The 16,138-nt window shown below is 39.6% G+C and overlaps 1 protein-coding gene across 2 annotated transcripts; it reads left to right on the plus strand.

Annotated features, from left to right (window-relative positions):
- The first annotated feature begins 366 nt into the window (after positions 1-366).
- On the plus strand, positions 367-15,916 carry LOC144193083 (large ribosomal subunit protein bL27m-like). Of its 2 annotated transcripts, XM_077711924.1 has the most exons (5): positions 367-475; positions 1,747-1,796; positions 2,028-2,156; positions 12,998-13,065; positions 15,031-15,916. In XM_077711924.1, exons 2-5 carry the CDS (start codon positions 1,757-1,759, stop codon positions 15,271-15,273), a joined length of 480 nt encoding a protein of 159 aa, XP_077568050.1. In that variant the 5' UTR covers positions 367-475; positions 1,747-1,756; the 3' UTR covers positions 15,274-15,916. The 2 variants fall into 2 exon arrangements, with proteins under 2 accessions (XP_077568050.1, XP_077568048.1); XM_077711922.1 differs by lacking the exon at positions 367-475 and having other exon boundaries at positions 1,667-1,796.
- The last annotated feature ends 222 nt before the right edge of the window (positions 15,917-16,138 follow it).

The following is a 16,138-nucleotide window of genomic DNA, read 5'->3' on the forward strand; positions in this document are numbered from 1 at the left end:
CATTTTGATATTACTACTGTAGGATTAAACTCTTGTTATTTACTCGATTACAATGAACAAAATGCTCTGTCTGAGATTCTTCTTTTGAGGTTGAATTAACGCTGATAAGAAGACAGATGGTGGGGACTTCAAAGGACAAAAAAAGACAAGTAGCTGGACGGATGGTCTGGACTTCAAAGGACAAGCGGAGACAGAGGTCTGGATGATGTGATTCCAGGATCGAGAGTGTGAAGTCGGAAGAAAATACCCCTCCTGACAGTCATGGACCGGTCCGCATCTCATTGTCAATCAGCGAATGAATATTCATTTTTGTATTACTATAACTGGGCAAACGCGGGTTCGGGCGGTGTCGTTCTCATCATCCGCTGGGGACAGCGACACTCAGCGGGCTTATTCTTTGGGAGGGAAACCCGGAGCTCTGTATGGATCAATTTGTCAGGAATAAATCATCTGTGGATTAACTCGCTCAACCCTGGTCTGTCTCCTCCGATGCTGAACACGCTTTTTTCATTTTCCTCAGCCCGGCCGCCTAAGAAAAAAAATACAATTCCAAAAACGTGCACGCAGCGTTATCGAGATACCTGTAAATCTCGCGGGACTGCTTAGTGTTTACATATGGAGTTGAGACAGTACGAGGTAGCCCAGTCATTAAGTGACATTAACGACGAGTGTCTGTACGAAACGAACGCAGTCCACGCGAGACTCCCAAGCATCTGGATAACTGCGCATTTTCGTTTTCTGAATATTTTTTTCCGCCAGAGGCCAGGCTCAGGGAAAGAAAAATAATTTGAAAAACCAATGTGCACAGTTATCGCGATACTTGGAATCTCGCGAGAGACCCATTCACATCTGCTATATGTTAGTTTGCCTATATGTTAATAACTGACCGGATTTAGCTTTGTCCATGCATACAAACTGGTGCAGTTTAAATAAATCCAAGCTGGTTACGTTGTGAACCCACAGACTGCCGGTTGAATTAATAACTAAAATACTGAGCATCTACGGCGTAGAACTGTTAAAAATAAATTTGTATTCCCCGAGCCTGGCCTCTGGCGGGGAAAAAATCAATTTGAACAACGAATGTGCTATTTATCGAGACACTTGGAAGTATCACGTGAATTGCGTTCGTACCGAAAATTCAGGACTACAGGAAACTTGTACTCGCCGTTATGTGACTTAATGACGGGGCTATCTCGTACTGTTTGGACATCATATGTAAATACTAAAAATTGCTTGTGCTGAATAGAAGCAAGTCTATACGCGGGCTCGGGTCAGCCCGTTTCGAATTTGGGGAGCGTAGTCCCGCGAGATTTACAAGTATCTCGATAAAGCTGCTTGCCCGTTCTTTAAATTATTATTTTTTTATCCTAGGTCTGAGAATAAAACAAAACAAAGAATTAATTAATTTTCTAAAATGAAGAGGAGAAAAATAATTTGAAAAACGAAGGTAAAAATATTTTAAGAAACAACCCGAGAAAAAAAAAGCGGAAAAAGAGGGAGCAAAAACATAATTCAAAAAACAGTCCCCGAAAATTAATTAATTAGAAAAAAGAGGTTTCAAAAAATATTATTTAAAAAAAATCAATTAATTTGGAAAATGGCAAGGACTTTTTTTTAAAGGTGAATGCAATAAGCTACTACCTTACGTATCTTCTGTATTATACAGAAAGGAGAATCGAAGAAATACCTGGTCAATATGGTGGCTATGAGGTAACACACTTACAAGCATTTTTGTCTATGTTACAGACACTCCAAGATGGCAGCGCTGTTTCAATGTGTTCGCAAGTACAACGCGGGTATCGTTTTTCTCGTTCAGTTTGCTGTTGAATGAAAAAAATCTGTATAAAAAATGACAACTTACTCTGTAAATAATCACTAACATGACTCACACCTGTTGGGAGTGACACAGTCTCCCTGAATTGAATTCGTTTTCCGTACTGCTTATCCTCACAAGGGACTGCATTTCGCTACTGCTTATTCTCACAAGTGCGCAGTGTTTTTTCTTTTAATTGTAATTTTGTTTGCAGGTTTTCCAGCTCCGGCCCTGTCATGTCTTTGGTCCTCTCAGCGGTTCGCGTCCAAAAAGGCTGGTAGTAGCAGCAAGAATCACGGAGGAAAGAGCCCTGGAAAGCGTTACGGTCACAAGAAGCAAAATGGTACAAACATATTTCGAAATGATATTCTCAATATAACCTTCCACCGCATATTTTACACTCTTTTGCCTCAACCTGGAGGAAGTTGCAATGCCATCGCTCCTATTGGCGTTTGTTCCTTTTCGACCTTGTACCCACAACGCCGTGTACTCGTTTTCTGTTCTGGAGGGTTTTTGGAAGCAAGACAAACACATACTGAGACTCGGGTTTGGTTTTCACAACTGCGTGGCCTTATTGTAAAATAGTGACAACCTCTGATATCTGACTTCGTTTTTATTTTTTCACAAGGCAAAAGTGGGCGTCAAACTGAACATTAGTGGGTACGTTTCAGTTTAAAGGGAACTTCTGTACGTACCTCGATATACGATTGTAATCAGTTCCAAGAATGATATCGTATGTCGAGCTTTTCGGAAGTTGAGCGAACGTTTCCCATGGAAAATTACTGAAAACAAATTAATTCATTCCAACCCTCTGGAAAAAAACACCATAAGCAGGATATTGGATTGGAAAACATGTTTCATTTCTTCTAATTCACCATATGTTGACAAAGTAATACATACGTGGTTTAATAGTAATAAAATGTGTTTAATAGAGGTATTTCGCAGAGGGTAGAGATACAAGGAGGGGGCTGAGGTGTTCGGGGGGACTTTATCCACGACACTTGGAAACGAACATTCAAATTTAAATTAACTTGGATAAATATATACAAACACTCAACGTTTAATGTAACTTCACACAAAACTGAATTCTAAATTTGTTTGAATCTTTTTTACTTTAGTTCGATGGGGTTAACCCCACCTGGACGTTTTGCCGGAGTCTTCAAAATGACCGCATCAAGAGTTGTTTGTATTTTCCTCCCTTCACAATATTTCGATAATGACGCACACAAATGTCATCACATTTCGCGTAATCCAAGCTTTAGAATTAGCGCTTCTCATAACTTGGAGTTTTTCTTACCTGATAATTTGTCTCTTGAAAGCATGCAGGTTCTCCGCATTGTATACCAGTAGCGGCTTAATTTAACAGTCACCGCTGGCATTAGCACACAAAGCTAGAGTTCAGCGGTCCTTCATAGGTTTATGCCCCTGTAATGCCTTTCCTCTGCCACAATGAATGTCCGCCGGGGCATCTTTTTCTCAAAAAAGACCAGTTTCGTCGTAGTTGAACACTTAATGGGGGATGTAACTTTCCTGGGTCATAATCGAGGCAAATGTCTTGATAAATTCCACCGAGGCTTTCGAATTAAAACTTGTCGCTTCCCTGTGTCTGATTACCGAGTATATTCCAGATCTTTTAAAAAAAAAAAAATTGAACCAGCCATGACTCACGTTAAATTAGGGTTCTGAAGGTGTTGAAGGCTCTCTTTTCGTTGTTATCAAATCCATGTAAATTTGTGTTCAAATCCATGTAAATTCTGCTGGCTTTTTCACATATGGTTGACTCGGTCACGCTATCTCCTACTAACAGTTTTTCTTTTATCCACAATAAAAGAAGGCTATCCATCTCATCGTGAATGTCACTGCGCCGGTGGGAAATTATAGTTAGTCTTTTGGAAGGCCTCTTCTTAATTGCTCTTCTAAATTGCTCTTCTTAATTAATTAATCTTAAACTGCTTAAGGATGGTGGATATGGTTGATGGATTCCTCTCGTAGCAATCTCGTTAACACGTACCCCACTCATATTTTTCAATTATCTTGCGCTTCCTGTCGATTGTCAACGGTCACCTTTTCTTTGCATAACTCTGCCGATCCATAGTCGTTTACTTTGCATGTAAATGTAGGCCAACGTGGGGAAAAAAATACGGCTGGGAAATGCAAAGTCTGCCTAGTGCCTGTAGATGTATTTTATACATGAAAGCGATGCAAAAAAGACCGTGCCATGGCCACCTGGCTTGGTCTCATCTCAAAATTTTGATCGTATCTCGGGCAAAATATTCAATCGGAATTTTCGTCGTACCACGAGCATGAGCTTGATGCGCTTAAGAAAGTGGTTAGCGTTGCACGGGAATACAACTTGAATGGTTCCACCGTCAGTACCATTTATAAACAGACAGATTGAGCAGCAGGACCCAAATATTGAACGTTGCACAAAGGTTGGAAATCAATTAAATGATGCCATACAGTGCTACCGCATTTATGATGAAAAAAAGAAAACTGCAATCGTCATTAGATAGCTTATTTTGGCCAGTTTCCCGTAAATCTCTCTCTCCATCTCTAATGTATACAGTACTATATGTATTCTCTCTATTTTATTAAATGTTTTTTTCAGTACAAACCAATGCTGGTTACTTATACAAGCCTTAAACATACAGGTGCACTTATATAAACCTTCAATATACTTTTATAGGCCTCAAACATAATATAATACAAAATATAGCATTGAATCAACTTCAATTTGAACAATTTCAACTTTTGAACACTTTCAACTTGCGAAAATGCAACGCTTCGCTCAGTGTTCACAGAGACATTACAAAGAGGTATATTTGCGACCACAGATATTACACGAGGAGTTGCGGGGGAGAGAGCCAGTGCCCCTGATACTCTTATGAGCACCCAACGAAAATTGTAGTATACTATACTGCTCGTATTAGCGATCGCTCCGGCATTCGCGCTAAGTGACGGTAAAAAAACACTGAAAAAAATGCAGCGCTCCGCCCTGTGCTTGTAGATATTGGTTATACACAGAAGAGATGCGGCAAAAAAGACAGTGCCCTACAATGATAAACAGCCTCTCATGTCTTGGCCACCTGGCTTTCCCGCAGCTCAAACATTTTCTCGTATCTAGAGATAATTATTGGCTCGAAAATGTACTCGTATCTCGAGCTGCTCGTATTTTGAGGTGCTCCTATGTAGAGGTACCACTGTACGTAGGACAAAGGAGCACCTGTGTGAATACATACAAGACTTAAATGATAATACAGTGGTGCCTCGACATACGAGCAATTTGAGATGAGTAAAATTTTCGCACAAATTTATCTTGAGATGCGAGATACATTTTGATATACGAGCATAAGTGGGCGCGAGAGGATGCTATGTCCCTACGAGCACTGCAGCGTTGCATTATTGCAGTGTTTTTTCCCCCCCGTCGCCAATACACGAGGAGTAATACTTCCCGGGCAGGTTGGCAAGTGGCCATGTGTCTTGTTGTGAGGACATTTGTGCGCATCATTTTCAGAATATTTTGAAGGGAATACAAAAGCAAACAACCCTTGATAGGTTGCATCTGAAAGTCAGGCAGTAGGCGGGGAAAATAGAGCCCACCTAGGAGACGAAAGGTATCAAATTTCAAACAATTAGTATTAATTTGTTTTTAGTTCATTTCTATGGGAAATATTTGTTTGAGGTATGAGTAAATTGACCTACGAGCTCAGTCCCGGAACAAATTAAGATTGTATCTCGATGTACCACTGTACATACAAAATACATCATCAGTTAGAGTAGAATCAAAACGGCAGTAAACCGGCAAGATTTTGAGTACATAACACTAAAAAAAAAATCACTTTCCAAATATCGTATTTAATCGTGTTTTACCCCTGAATTCGGCAATTTATTTGCCTTTAAAAGACGGGGAAATAATCAGACAGGTCAGTTGTTGTTATCTTCAAGCCAACTTTTACTGAAAATCTAATCATTTCACACAAAAACATTATATACAATAACACCCATATATATACATATAAATATATTTACAACCCATTATAACCCAAAACAATGTACTTGTTGCATAAACGGTCATAACTTATGACTATTGTAACTTGTTACCTTTTGTTTTGCAACTTAGCAAAGTCCTCAGCTAGTTAGCAGGGCAAACAAAGGAATCTCAATAGCATAGCTTAGCTCCATTTGCTACTACCGTCATACACGCATACACATCACAATGCTAACGCTAATGGCGGCCGACTGTACGTTGCTAATGCTATTACATGTACCTTACTCGAGGCTCGTGAAATCTCAATTGCATAGCTTCCTTTGCTACGGCCGTCATATATTGCACACTCATGCTAACGCTATAATGGCGGCCGAAGGTAGCTTGCTAAAGGCTATTAATGTCCTCCACACGAGACTCGCACATTCACGCCAACACATAAAAAAGTAAACAAACCTTACTAAACATTATGTTCTTTCTCACATGCTAACTATTGTCTCTTGCAAACCCTACACTCAATCAGTCTCTACAACAAAACAACATACCTTTAAAACACGGGGAATGATCAGACAGGTCAGTTGTTGCTATCTTCAAGCCAACTTTTACTGAAATACCTGAAGATTTCCCAGCGTTTCAGCTACATGAGCCCAGATATAAAAAATTGAATACCGATCCATACCCTTGTAAGTGTGTTCGATTATTGAGGCATCAATAATCGAAGAATGATAAACACCCAATCCCAAAACTATTTTTACATCACACATGTACTCATTTATAACTTAACTCACTTTACCCTGTCACAATCGCATATAAGCCACCCCCTCGTCAAATTTTTAGTGTTCAACCACCCTACCATGCGTGTCTTTGAAATGTGGAAGGATATTGGAGAAAAAGCCCACACAAGCATGGGGAGAACATGCAAACTTCATGCAGGAGGACCTACCTTAGATTAAACCTAGGACCCTAAAACTGAGGCCTACGCACTAACCAGTCAGCTGACTTGCCGCCATATTTGTCACTGTTTCGTGCATATGAAGTCAAAATGGGAATTTTTGAAGTGTGTTATCTATGTATTTTATTGCAGTTGGCTTTAAGAGTGATGTCTTTTTAAAATGTATATTTTTTTACTTCAAATTCGAGCTGGGTGATATGACAAATATTGTTATCACGATAAAATGAATATCAGTCTATTGATAATTATGGGAAATATTTTTTTCAAATTTGAAAAAACAAACTTCTGTGTATATGTAAGTAAATCACTTTGCTCATTCAAATAATACAGTAACTATGTTACCTTACTTCATAAGAAACGAGCAGGGATCCCGGCTTCCCTCCCACTTCTGCTTGCAAAGGATTTTCCTTTGATGTTGAAAAGCTTCCTACTGGTGCCCTTTATTGATGACAAGCAGGGCTTTGCCGGTCCCACCTGCTTGTTTGGAACCAAAAGACAATTGTTGTGCTATTAAAAAAAAATACCTTTTGAAAGATGGGTGTTTAACAAATAGAAGATTGGGTTTACACACTTAGGTAAGGTGAGCAAATTCAGTCACTCGTCTATAAATATCCGACAGCCATTTCTGGCCACCATAAAAAAATTTCAACTCTACGTTGCACAGTTTGGACAAATGTTGCGAAATAATATTAACACACACTCACACACATACATCACATTTTATAAGGATTATAGATTAATTTATTATTGGTATTAATACCTGTTTTGTTCAATAGCTCCCAAGCCATTTGACAGGTTGACTCAAATTTTTCAGAAAAGATAGGTAATTACCTCCAGTTTAAAAAACATTCAAGTTTGGTTCTTTTATGACTTTATTATGGGTGAACAGAAAAAAGTGATCAAATCTGCTGGGTTGAAAATATACATACAGCAGCAATAATATTTGGTAACATGTCCCTTGAACATTTTCACTTTAGTTGGGCGCTTTTGCTAGCCGTCCACAAGCTTCTGGCAAGCTTCTGGTTGAATCTTTGACCACTCCTCTTGACGGAATTGGTGCAGTTAAATTTGATGGCTTTCTGACATTCTCTTCAGCATTGTCCACAAGTTCTCAATGGAGTTTAAGTCAGGACTTTGGGAAGGCCATTTAAAACTATTCTAGCTTGATTTAGCGATTCCATTGTGTGGGATCTAATCCATATACATTCAATAACTTCGGATCAGAGGAAGCACACCGAGTCAGCCGTGATGAGATTTACCAGACTTCAGCTGAAGGAGGGAGCCAGAGTAGCCAGCGCTCGTATATGTCTATCCTCCAGCCTGACCAGTTCGAATCCCTGGCAACCCCCAACAGATGAGCTAGTTTTATTGACAAAGATCATGTGACATAGATACAAACTTTAGGTGGGAAAATGGACAAAGAAATGGACGTGTCATGGTAGATGACACGACCCTAACTACTAGGTTCATGAAGGAAATTTCCACGAGGCCATGCAAAATTCTATTCTAAAGACTATACTAAATAAACCAATTGATCAATAAAAAGCATAAGAATACATTCCATACTCCCCATTTCCCCCCTTTAGTAACTTCGAAAGAATTGTCATTAAACCCATCAATTTATATCCCTCCTACCCAGGTTCTAGAATATAAATCTCATCAGCAGTTACTTATCATGGGGCATGGAAAACAATAAAGTCACTTGTCAATGCCGAGACTTAAAACTCAAGGTAATTTTAGGGTTATTCGGAAATTCCTCTGCGTCCCTCTTTATGAACGAACACAATTTTTAAGTCAAGACGAGTACAATTACCCGGAGGACTCGACATACCGATATTCGTCAGACTTCGAAAGAGTGCGAGAATCTCCATTATGATTTGCCATGCGGTGATACTGTATGTCACTGTAAGCTACCAGCGTGTGCTGGATAGTATTTCGAATCATAACTTTCATAGAAGGGATTACACACCAAAAAAATACAGAATAGTACCGTAATCGCATGTAAAGGGGTTGCTAATTTTTAACAGAATTGAGAACCAAGACCCGGATGTTAACCACGACCCAGATGTTAACCACGACCCGGATGTTAACCACGACCAAAGTGATGCACCTACGGCTGAGTGATCCTGGGGCATGTTGCTGGCTAAGGCAGTTCATTCCAGCTATCGCACGAGTAATGTTACCTTCGTCGCCGGGTTTCATCTGGGATGAAAGTACAACAGTGTTCTCCGACTATGGCCCACACACCATCCTTGGCTGTTATCAAATCCAAGACCATCCGGGCTTGCAGCTCCATTTCTCTAAGGGCTTTTAATTCATCTGCTATGACCTGTAGGGCCTTGAAAGTTTGGTTAATGTACAGTTCCATGCGATAATTCAATGTCTCTACTCGGAGCATAAGTTTACCCACTCCAAGCTGAGGAAGCAGTGACGGTATGATTTTTTTTGGAGGGGGGTGGACCACAACTTATGGTCATCAGGAACATCACTGCCCCAAATTGAGTCATGTGATTTGAATTGCACTGTTATTGATCTCTCATCTCTGACATTTACTCCCCTTAAAAAGAATGCATCTTGGTCCACCTGCACCATTGCACACAGACCTGTCCATGCTGTGGGCAAACTCAAAAACACTGTATGGCCACATATCCAATACCCATCATCTTGAGGATCAGTGCCCATTACATCAGGGAGAGAGTAATAGTGCCTGCATGTGGCACCCGGGGGCGCTCCTGTGGCATTGAATTGGTCTTTGTTAGTGGTGTTTTGTGTGCGCTCACTACCTGACTACAGTACTTCATGGGGACTTCTCCCAACGGATCATGTGGGTATGGGATCTCGTTCAACGAAGCTAGATCTTTCCAATCGTAGTCTAGGAGCCTTATAAAATTTCTACCCGCCAAATGTGGTACCTTCACATTAATTTGGGGAATTGTAGCTTTAATTGTAGCTTCTAGGTAGCATGATTTCACGATGTCAGCATACCATGGAGGTGTGTTGGTGTCATAGTCGTAGGGATCAATTGGCTTAGGATACACTGGTGGGGTACCTGTGGAAATAGGTATACGACTACACACATAACAACTCTCATTCACGCCAGTAAGTTTCTTCTGAAACGCCATGAAATTATACCACGTATTTTCTTTTTGTAGTTCTTTGGATTGCTCTTTTCGTACCACTTCGCTGTTTTTTGTGACAGCAGCATAGGACAAATCGATTTCGAACTCGGGTCTCTGTGGGCGGGGCATCCAGCCACGCCCAGGTTGCCGCTGATAGTATAGTCACTGTGATGAGGGTGGCGGCAGCTTTCATTTTGGCTTGTGTGGGAATGGAAAGTCTACAAAATGTCAAAGTTAAGTGAAGAGTGCTCATGGCAGGTGAGTAGACATCAGGTGAGTTTTTAACAGACGAAAGTTTTGGAACCGCCCGTCTTCCAGTCTACTCAGAGTCCCCTATGTCTCAAACAACCTTGAACTGGGAATGGTGAATCCATGTAGACCTCTCAGCAATCTTTACTGCTGTGGGGGTGGTTAGTTGAACCATGAATGTACCTTCCCGACGTGCAGAAGACCAGGACTTACATTTTATGACTCGGAGCAGGATCTGGTCACCAGACTTCACCACCTCCTGGTGGTGCCCATTGTGGTGGGTAGAGGTGAGGTCCTTGGAACGCCACCAGAGTAGGGTAGAGTTGTCTTTCTTCCCTTCTTTCTCTTTGTGCTCTTGTTTGCATCTGTGGGTAGACTATCAGACCCAAGTGATTCAGATTCATACCCACAGTGGCATTTAAGTGCTCGGGTTCCTCTCTTCTGGCTCCATCTTGGGGTAGTCTAACTTGTTAGACGCTTTGTTCAGCTAGTGCTCCTTTATTTTGGTGTGAAAGGAGCAGTAAGATCAATGGACGATCCCCCTCTCTTTGTTTGCCCCGGGTGTGCTTGGCCTGTCGGGTGAGGGGTGTCTGCATCTGTGAATAGGGGCTGGCCGTAAAGTGGGCTTCTTGCCATTGTCTCTTCACTGGGCCTAACAATCACGGTGGCCATAGTGTTTCATTGTTGTGCCCTTTGTATTTTCTTCTTAGCCTTTTGTTCTTCTGTTTTAGTAGCTTGTTCTATCCAAACTTAAATATCTTCCAGCTGTTAACATATTTTTTTCTTGCTTTTTTCCTTTGTTTACAGCCTTTTATTTTTACTTCTAAACTCATTTGAATAGCTTGCAAAGGTTCTAATAACAATTTCCCCCACCATCCATATTCATTGTTCTTTTTGGTCCATTCTCCTATATGAGTGCAATGATCAGGAATATGTCTCAGCATGAATTTCACATCGGTAGGATATTTTTTTGCTATTCCCCGACCCCGTTTTGGATGCTTTTTGCCTCTTGTTCCGTTGTTTGAACGTTTTTCAAACAATGGTCGTATGCTACGCTATTAATATATTTACGGGAGATTCTCTAGAGACGTCCCATCTAATTTATTATCTCTTTAATACTTATCTTTATTATCCTATTCATCCGTCTACATCGTCTTTTTAACCGTTATTCTTATATTTTGCGAGGCATGAGCGCGTCACGGCGTATTTCTGGTTTCTTCATATAAAGATGACTTTTTATTGAGCGCTCTTTTACTCATCGGGTGCAGTATTTTCCGAAGGTTTACTTTTATTTTTAACAATTTCCAAAAATCCTTTAAGAGGGATTCTTTCACTCCCTAGCCAAGCCACATCACCAGCTCGTCTTACGAAGGTAGTGTACGTACACCACATATCTTGTGTATTGTCTTTATTTTTGGACATACATACTCCCCGACGATATGCAAATATTTCCTGTTTACGGAACGTTTTTCTTTGACTTTTTCACGATTGGAAAAACTAGATTTTCACCAGCCTTGTTCTACATTAATTTTAAACAGACCCTTACCGTCTCCTGTGCCTGATCTTCTTTGGTTTATTTCCTGTGAAGTGCTCCTCGATTTTCCTTGTATATGCCATATAAAAATGTCCAGGAAGGCTGATAGGTCTGAAAATACAACTTCAGGAGCAGGTTAAAAAGAGTGAGATCAATTTAAATAGGAAATAGGTTTATTACCGGACTGCAGGATGGTTGGAGAATGCTCCGACAGCTGTGAACCTCTCACAGCCTGTCTTCCTCGCAATTCTCTCTGAATGGAAACTATTTCAGTCTTTATATAGGAACCTAGGGTAATGTTTCTAAGACAGTGATGTAGGACAGAGTTTATGTGAACAAAACTTTGGGCTAATATGGTTAGACATTAGCAGGTTTAAGTTGTTTGCAAACACGATATTTTTATAGCTCACACAAACTGCCGCAGCCTATCTTATATTGCGCGGCCCGGACAAACAGTTCCAAAGCAAGTTGGCCACATTCCTTAATACAAGGAAACAATTGCAAGGACAGCTAGTTAGCTATCTTACAATCCTTGGTGCGAACAAAGGCATCTTCCGAAAATCTTAAAAATCTTGCCCCGGGAAATAACCATTCTCTTCAAATATGTTATGAAACTACTCCCCTACGTACCATGCCGCTTCCTGTTATATTCAGGGCTGTTTCACGGGCCAGACCTCGATCAAGGCGGAGCACCCAAGCCGCTAGATCGCTGGTCAAATTTTTGTCCTCCCTCTGCAGTAATTTCTTCGGCGTGTTGTTCTTATGCTGTAAAATTATTTTTCTTAGGCGCTGAGCGAAGAGGTGGAGCCCTGACTTCTGCATTTTTCATCTCCAGTCTTTTGGTTGGGTTTTCAGCGTGAACTTTGGCATTTTTATTAACTTTTTTTAAACTTAATATATAATCCACAATGTACTGAAGCCCTACTCTCCGGTGATCTACCAGTGAAGTCTTGGAGATGGACTGGTCGATTGCGATCAATGTAATGAGCGCCCCTGGTCTAAATGATAACTAGAGCGCCTAAACTCTGAGTTTTCACAGAAGCCAGTGAAGCCATTTTCTTATTGGCTGCAATTACCTCCCCTCCAATTTAAAAAAAATACTGTACTAAATAATGTAAATAAAGTACTGGATTATAAACAACAGAAACTGCTTGTGCAATAGAGCCCCCATATTTTTAAGTAAATTGAGCCTATTATCCTAAAAATAGCTTACTCATAGCTAAATTATCAATAGCATTTGATTCGTCAACAGGCCATTTTATTCGTGATTGTTAAAAAGCCAAGTTTAAGGTCCGCTATTGTTTTCTTTATAAATTTTTCATATAATGTTATCTCTCCTTAATAGGAAATCCTGTCAATGCTGGCAACATCCTGGCAACACAGCGGCTGCTGAGGTATCACCCAGGCGCGAATGTAAGTGAACTTCCCCGAATTTTTCTCTTTAGCTTTCTAACTTCCTAACTTAGTGCCTATTGTGAACGCTTAAAAGTGACCAAACAGATCCAACTACAGTGTTCCCTCGCTACTTCGTGGTTCCGCCACCGCGGACTCAGAGCTTCGCAGATTTTTTTTAGGGAAAAAAAAATATATATATAAATATTACATTGAGACAACATATTTTAGTTTTTTTTATAACATGAATTTCACTCTCTTTTTCTCTTTTTTTATTTTTTCTCCAACGTAGTGTCCCAAGTCTGTCACACACTTTTCCCATTTGCACAAGCTCCTTAGGCAGTACATCACAGCACTTTTGACTTGGTCACTTTCTAACTTAGTGCCTATTGTGAACGCTTTAAAGTGACCAAACAGATCGAACTACAGTGTTCCCTCGCTACTTCGTGGTTCCGCCACCGCGGACTCGGAGCTTTGCAGATTTTTTTGGAAAAAAAAATATGAATATTACATTGAGACAACATATTGTACAGTTTTTTTGTTATAACATGAATATCACTCTCTTTACCCGTATTCTATATGGTGTACTGTATACAGGGGGGTAGAAGAAATAAAATAAATTAAATTCTAATTAAGCATTTTTGAAAGTGAATCCCTACTTCGCAGAAATTCACTTATCGCGGGTGGTTCCGTTCCCCATTAACCGCGATAACCGAGGGAACACTGTATAAGGATGATGAGGGAGCCGTTACCAACCTGTGTCCAGCATTTGGGCTGGTGTGTGAGACCGAGTGTTGTTCAGATGACTCCTCACTAATGAATCCTTGTTGAGGGAATAAGGAAGTTTATGCACAGTTGGAAAAATGTGTGTCAATGCGAGATTATGTTGAAGTAGAGCTGGGCGATAAAACAATAATTATCGTGGAATTATTTTTGTCAACAATAATAAAAAATATATATTTTAAATTGCTATTGACCAACTGACCACCACAAAGAACAGGGGCGCTATTGTGACATGGATGTTAGTTCCAGACAACACTAAAGAGAAGAAGAGGATGATGACTAAAAAGGGTTTAGGCATTGTTAGCAATAAAGGCTAACACGGAGCATGAACGCCGAAAAGAAGATGAAGAATGAAAAATGAGCAAGTAGATGCAGGACAACACCAAGCCGATCCACTAAAAGATCAAAGATTTGTCCCTGGCGTATTCTTTCTTTATTTTTTTTTAAATGCCTCGTGTACACATGTGCACAGATCATCCTTATTGAAAATGTCATTAACCCACTGACCTCATTTGAAGACAGCCTTTAATATTTTTTTAACTTGATAAAAGGTATTTCCCCATTCAATGTAAATGTTCCACAAACATTGCAAAAATCTATAACTTGGTAACTTGAGTTACATTCATCCGTTTTTATTTTTTGTTGTTTTAAATGGCCATATGTGAGGTAAATTTACACCTTTTTTGTGAGGCTGAAATGTCTGCTGGCCAATGGTGATGACGTCTTCAGTTGATTACTTTATTTATTTCATATTGCACAGGAACTTTTGGTTTGAATGGAAAGATGCGCGTCAAAATTTCTGCAGGTTTAATCTTTACTTTTCATAGTGTACAAAGGGAGTTGTCTTATACAAAATACAATAATAATTTTTAAAGTCATCATATTTTACTTATCTTTTCTTATAAAGTAAGGTAAGAGTTTCTTTCATAATTGAATAACATACCTGTCAACTAACACATTTTCCCCATATTTTTATATAATTTTTGATCATTTCAAATTGTGTATGCCGTCTTAAAACTTTTTTTAAAACTTGCTCTGGCTCTCTCTCCCGCTCTCCTCGAGCTCTCTCGCTCTCCTTTTGCGTTCTCGCTCACTATCTCTATCTATCAACCACACTGAGACTAGTGATTCCATAGTTTTTGGAGTAGATAAGTAAGATAGATGTTTGACTATATTGTCATTTTATGTTATTCTGTTTTGAAGGTTGGAATGGGAACCAATAGGACAGTTTATGCTCTTGAAGATGGTTACATCAAGTTCACCAAGGAGGTATATACCCCTCCCCCTCGCAGTCTGGAGGCTATTCAGATCATCACCAAGCTTGCCAAAGGATCTATACTTTACAAAACCTTCATCAACATTATTCCAATTAAACAAGAGCCCACTTTCAAATTAGTTAACATGGTCTCTAAACCTCATATGGATTTACTTGGTGTGTGTGAATGAAAAATAATGCCTTTTGTTTAGAATGTTTCAATACTGCATATTTACTGTACTTAAAAAAAATTTACTGTTAGTAATGAGATACTTAATATTTTGATGTCTTCTGTCAACCAGATTATTTTTGAATCCAATTCTCAAAGCCGCAATATTTCCTTAATCATCTACGAGGTGCCTCCACCATAACTCTATACATTTTGATGAAACAATTCTTTGTTTTAGTTATCTTATTGGCAATTCATTTTGGAACGTTGTGATGAATTAAATTGTTTGTAGAATATTCTCCATAAATGTAAGCCTGTTGATAGAAGTTGAACACAGTAAGCATTGTATTGGAATTAGGTGAATCGATGCAGGGGGAACCTAAGCAGGGAAAACACACCATGGAAACACTGTATACATTGACAAGGATACCACCTGAAATCTGTTTCTGGACTAAACAGCTAAGTGATGGCGCCAGAGATAGGTCATAAATGGATTCTACATATTTATTTGATTTTTGTACCACACCAATGGGTCATTTGAGATGCCACATCTTTGTAGTATATGCATCCCAGACTGGCCAGGGTAAGGGAATATCAGACTTGATTGCGTATCTTGTGTATTTTCAATATCACTCAAACCTAATATAACTCAGAAAAAAATGCAACGTGTGTATGTGTTGTTTTTTATTTCATGGTCAAAAAACTGCATGGACTGGAGTAGAAAGGATTCTACCATTAATACTTACTTAATACAATAATAGTTTGACATACGAGTGACCCAACATACGAGCAGTTTGAGATACGAGTAAAATTACAAGAAAATATTTGACGAGCACTGGGCAAAGCGTTGAATTTTTTCCGTGTTTTTTCTTTTTGCGTTAGTTAAT

The sequence above is a fragment of the Stigmatopora nigra genome, unplaced genomic scaffold, assembly GCF_051989575.1.
Source record: "Stigmatopora nigra isolate UIUO_SnigA unplaced genomic scaffold, RoL_Snig_1.1 HiC_scaffold_63, whole genome shotgun sequence".
NCBI lineage: Eukaryota > Metazoa > Chordata > Actinopteri > Syngnathiformes > Syngnathidae > Stigmatopora > Stigmatopora nigra.

Coding starts and splice junctions, on each gene's coding strand:
- LOC144193083 (XM_077711924.1), top strand. CDS start 1,757: ATGGCAGCGCTGTTTCAATGTGTTCGCAAGTACAACGCGG. Junction 1,797..2,027: donor TGTTCGCAAGTACAACGCGG/GTATCGTTTTTC, acceptor TTTTGTTTGCAG/GTTTTCCAGCTCCGGCCCTG. Junction 2,157..12,997: donor CGGTCACAAGAAGCAAAATG/GTACAAACATAT, acceptor TCTCCTTAATAG/GAAATCCTGTCAATGCTGGC.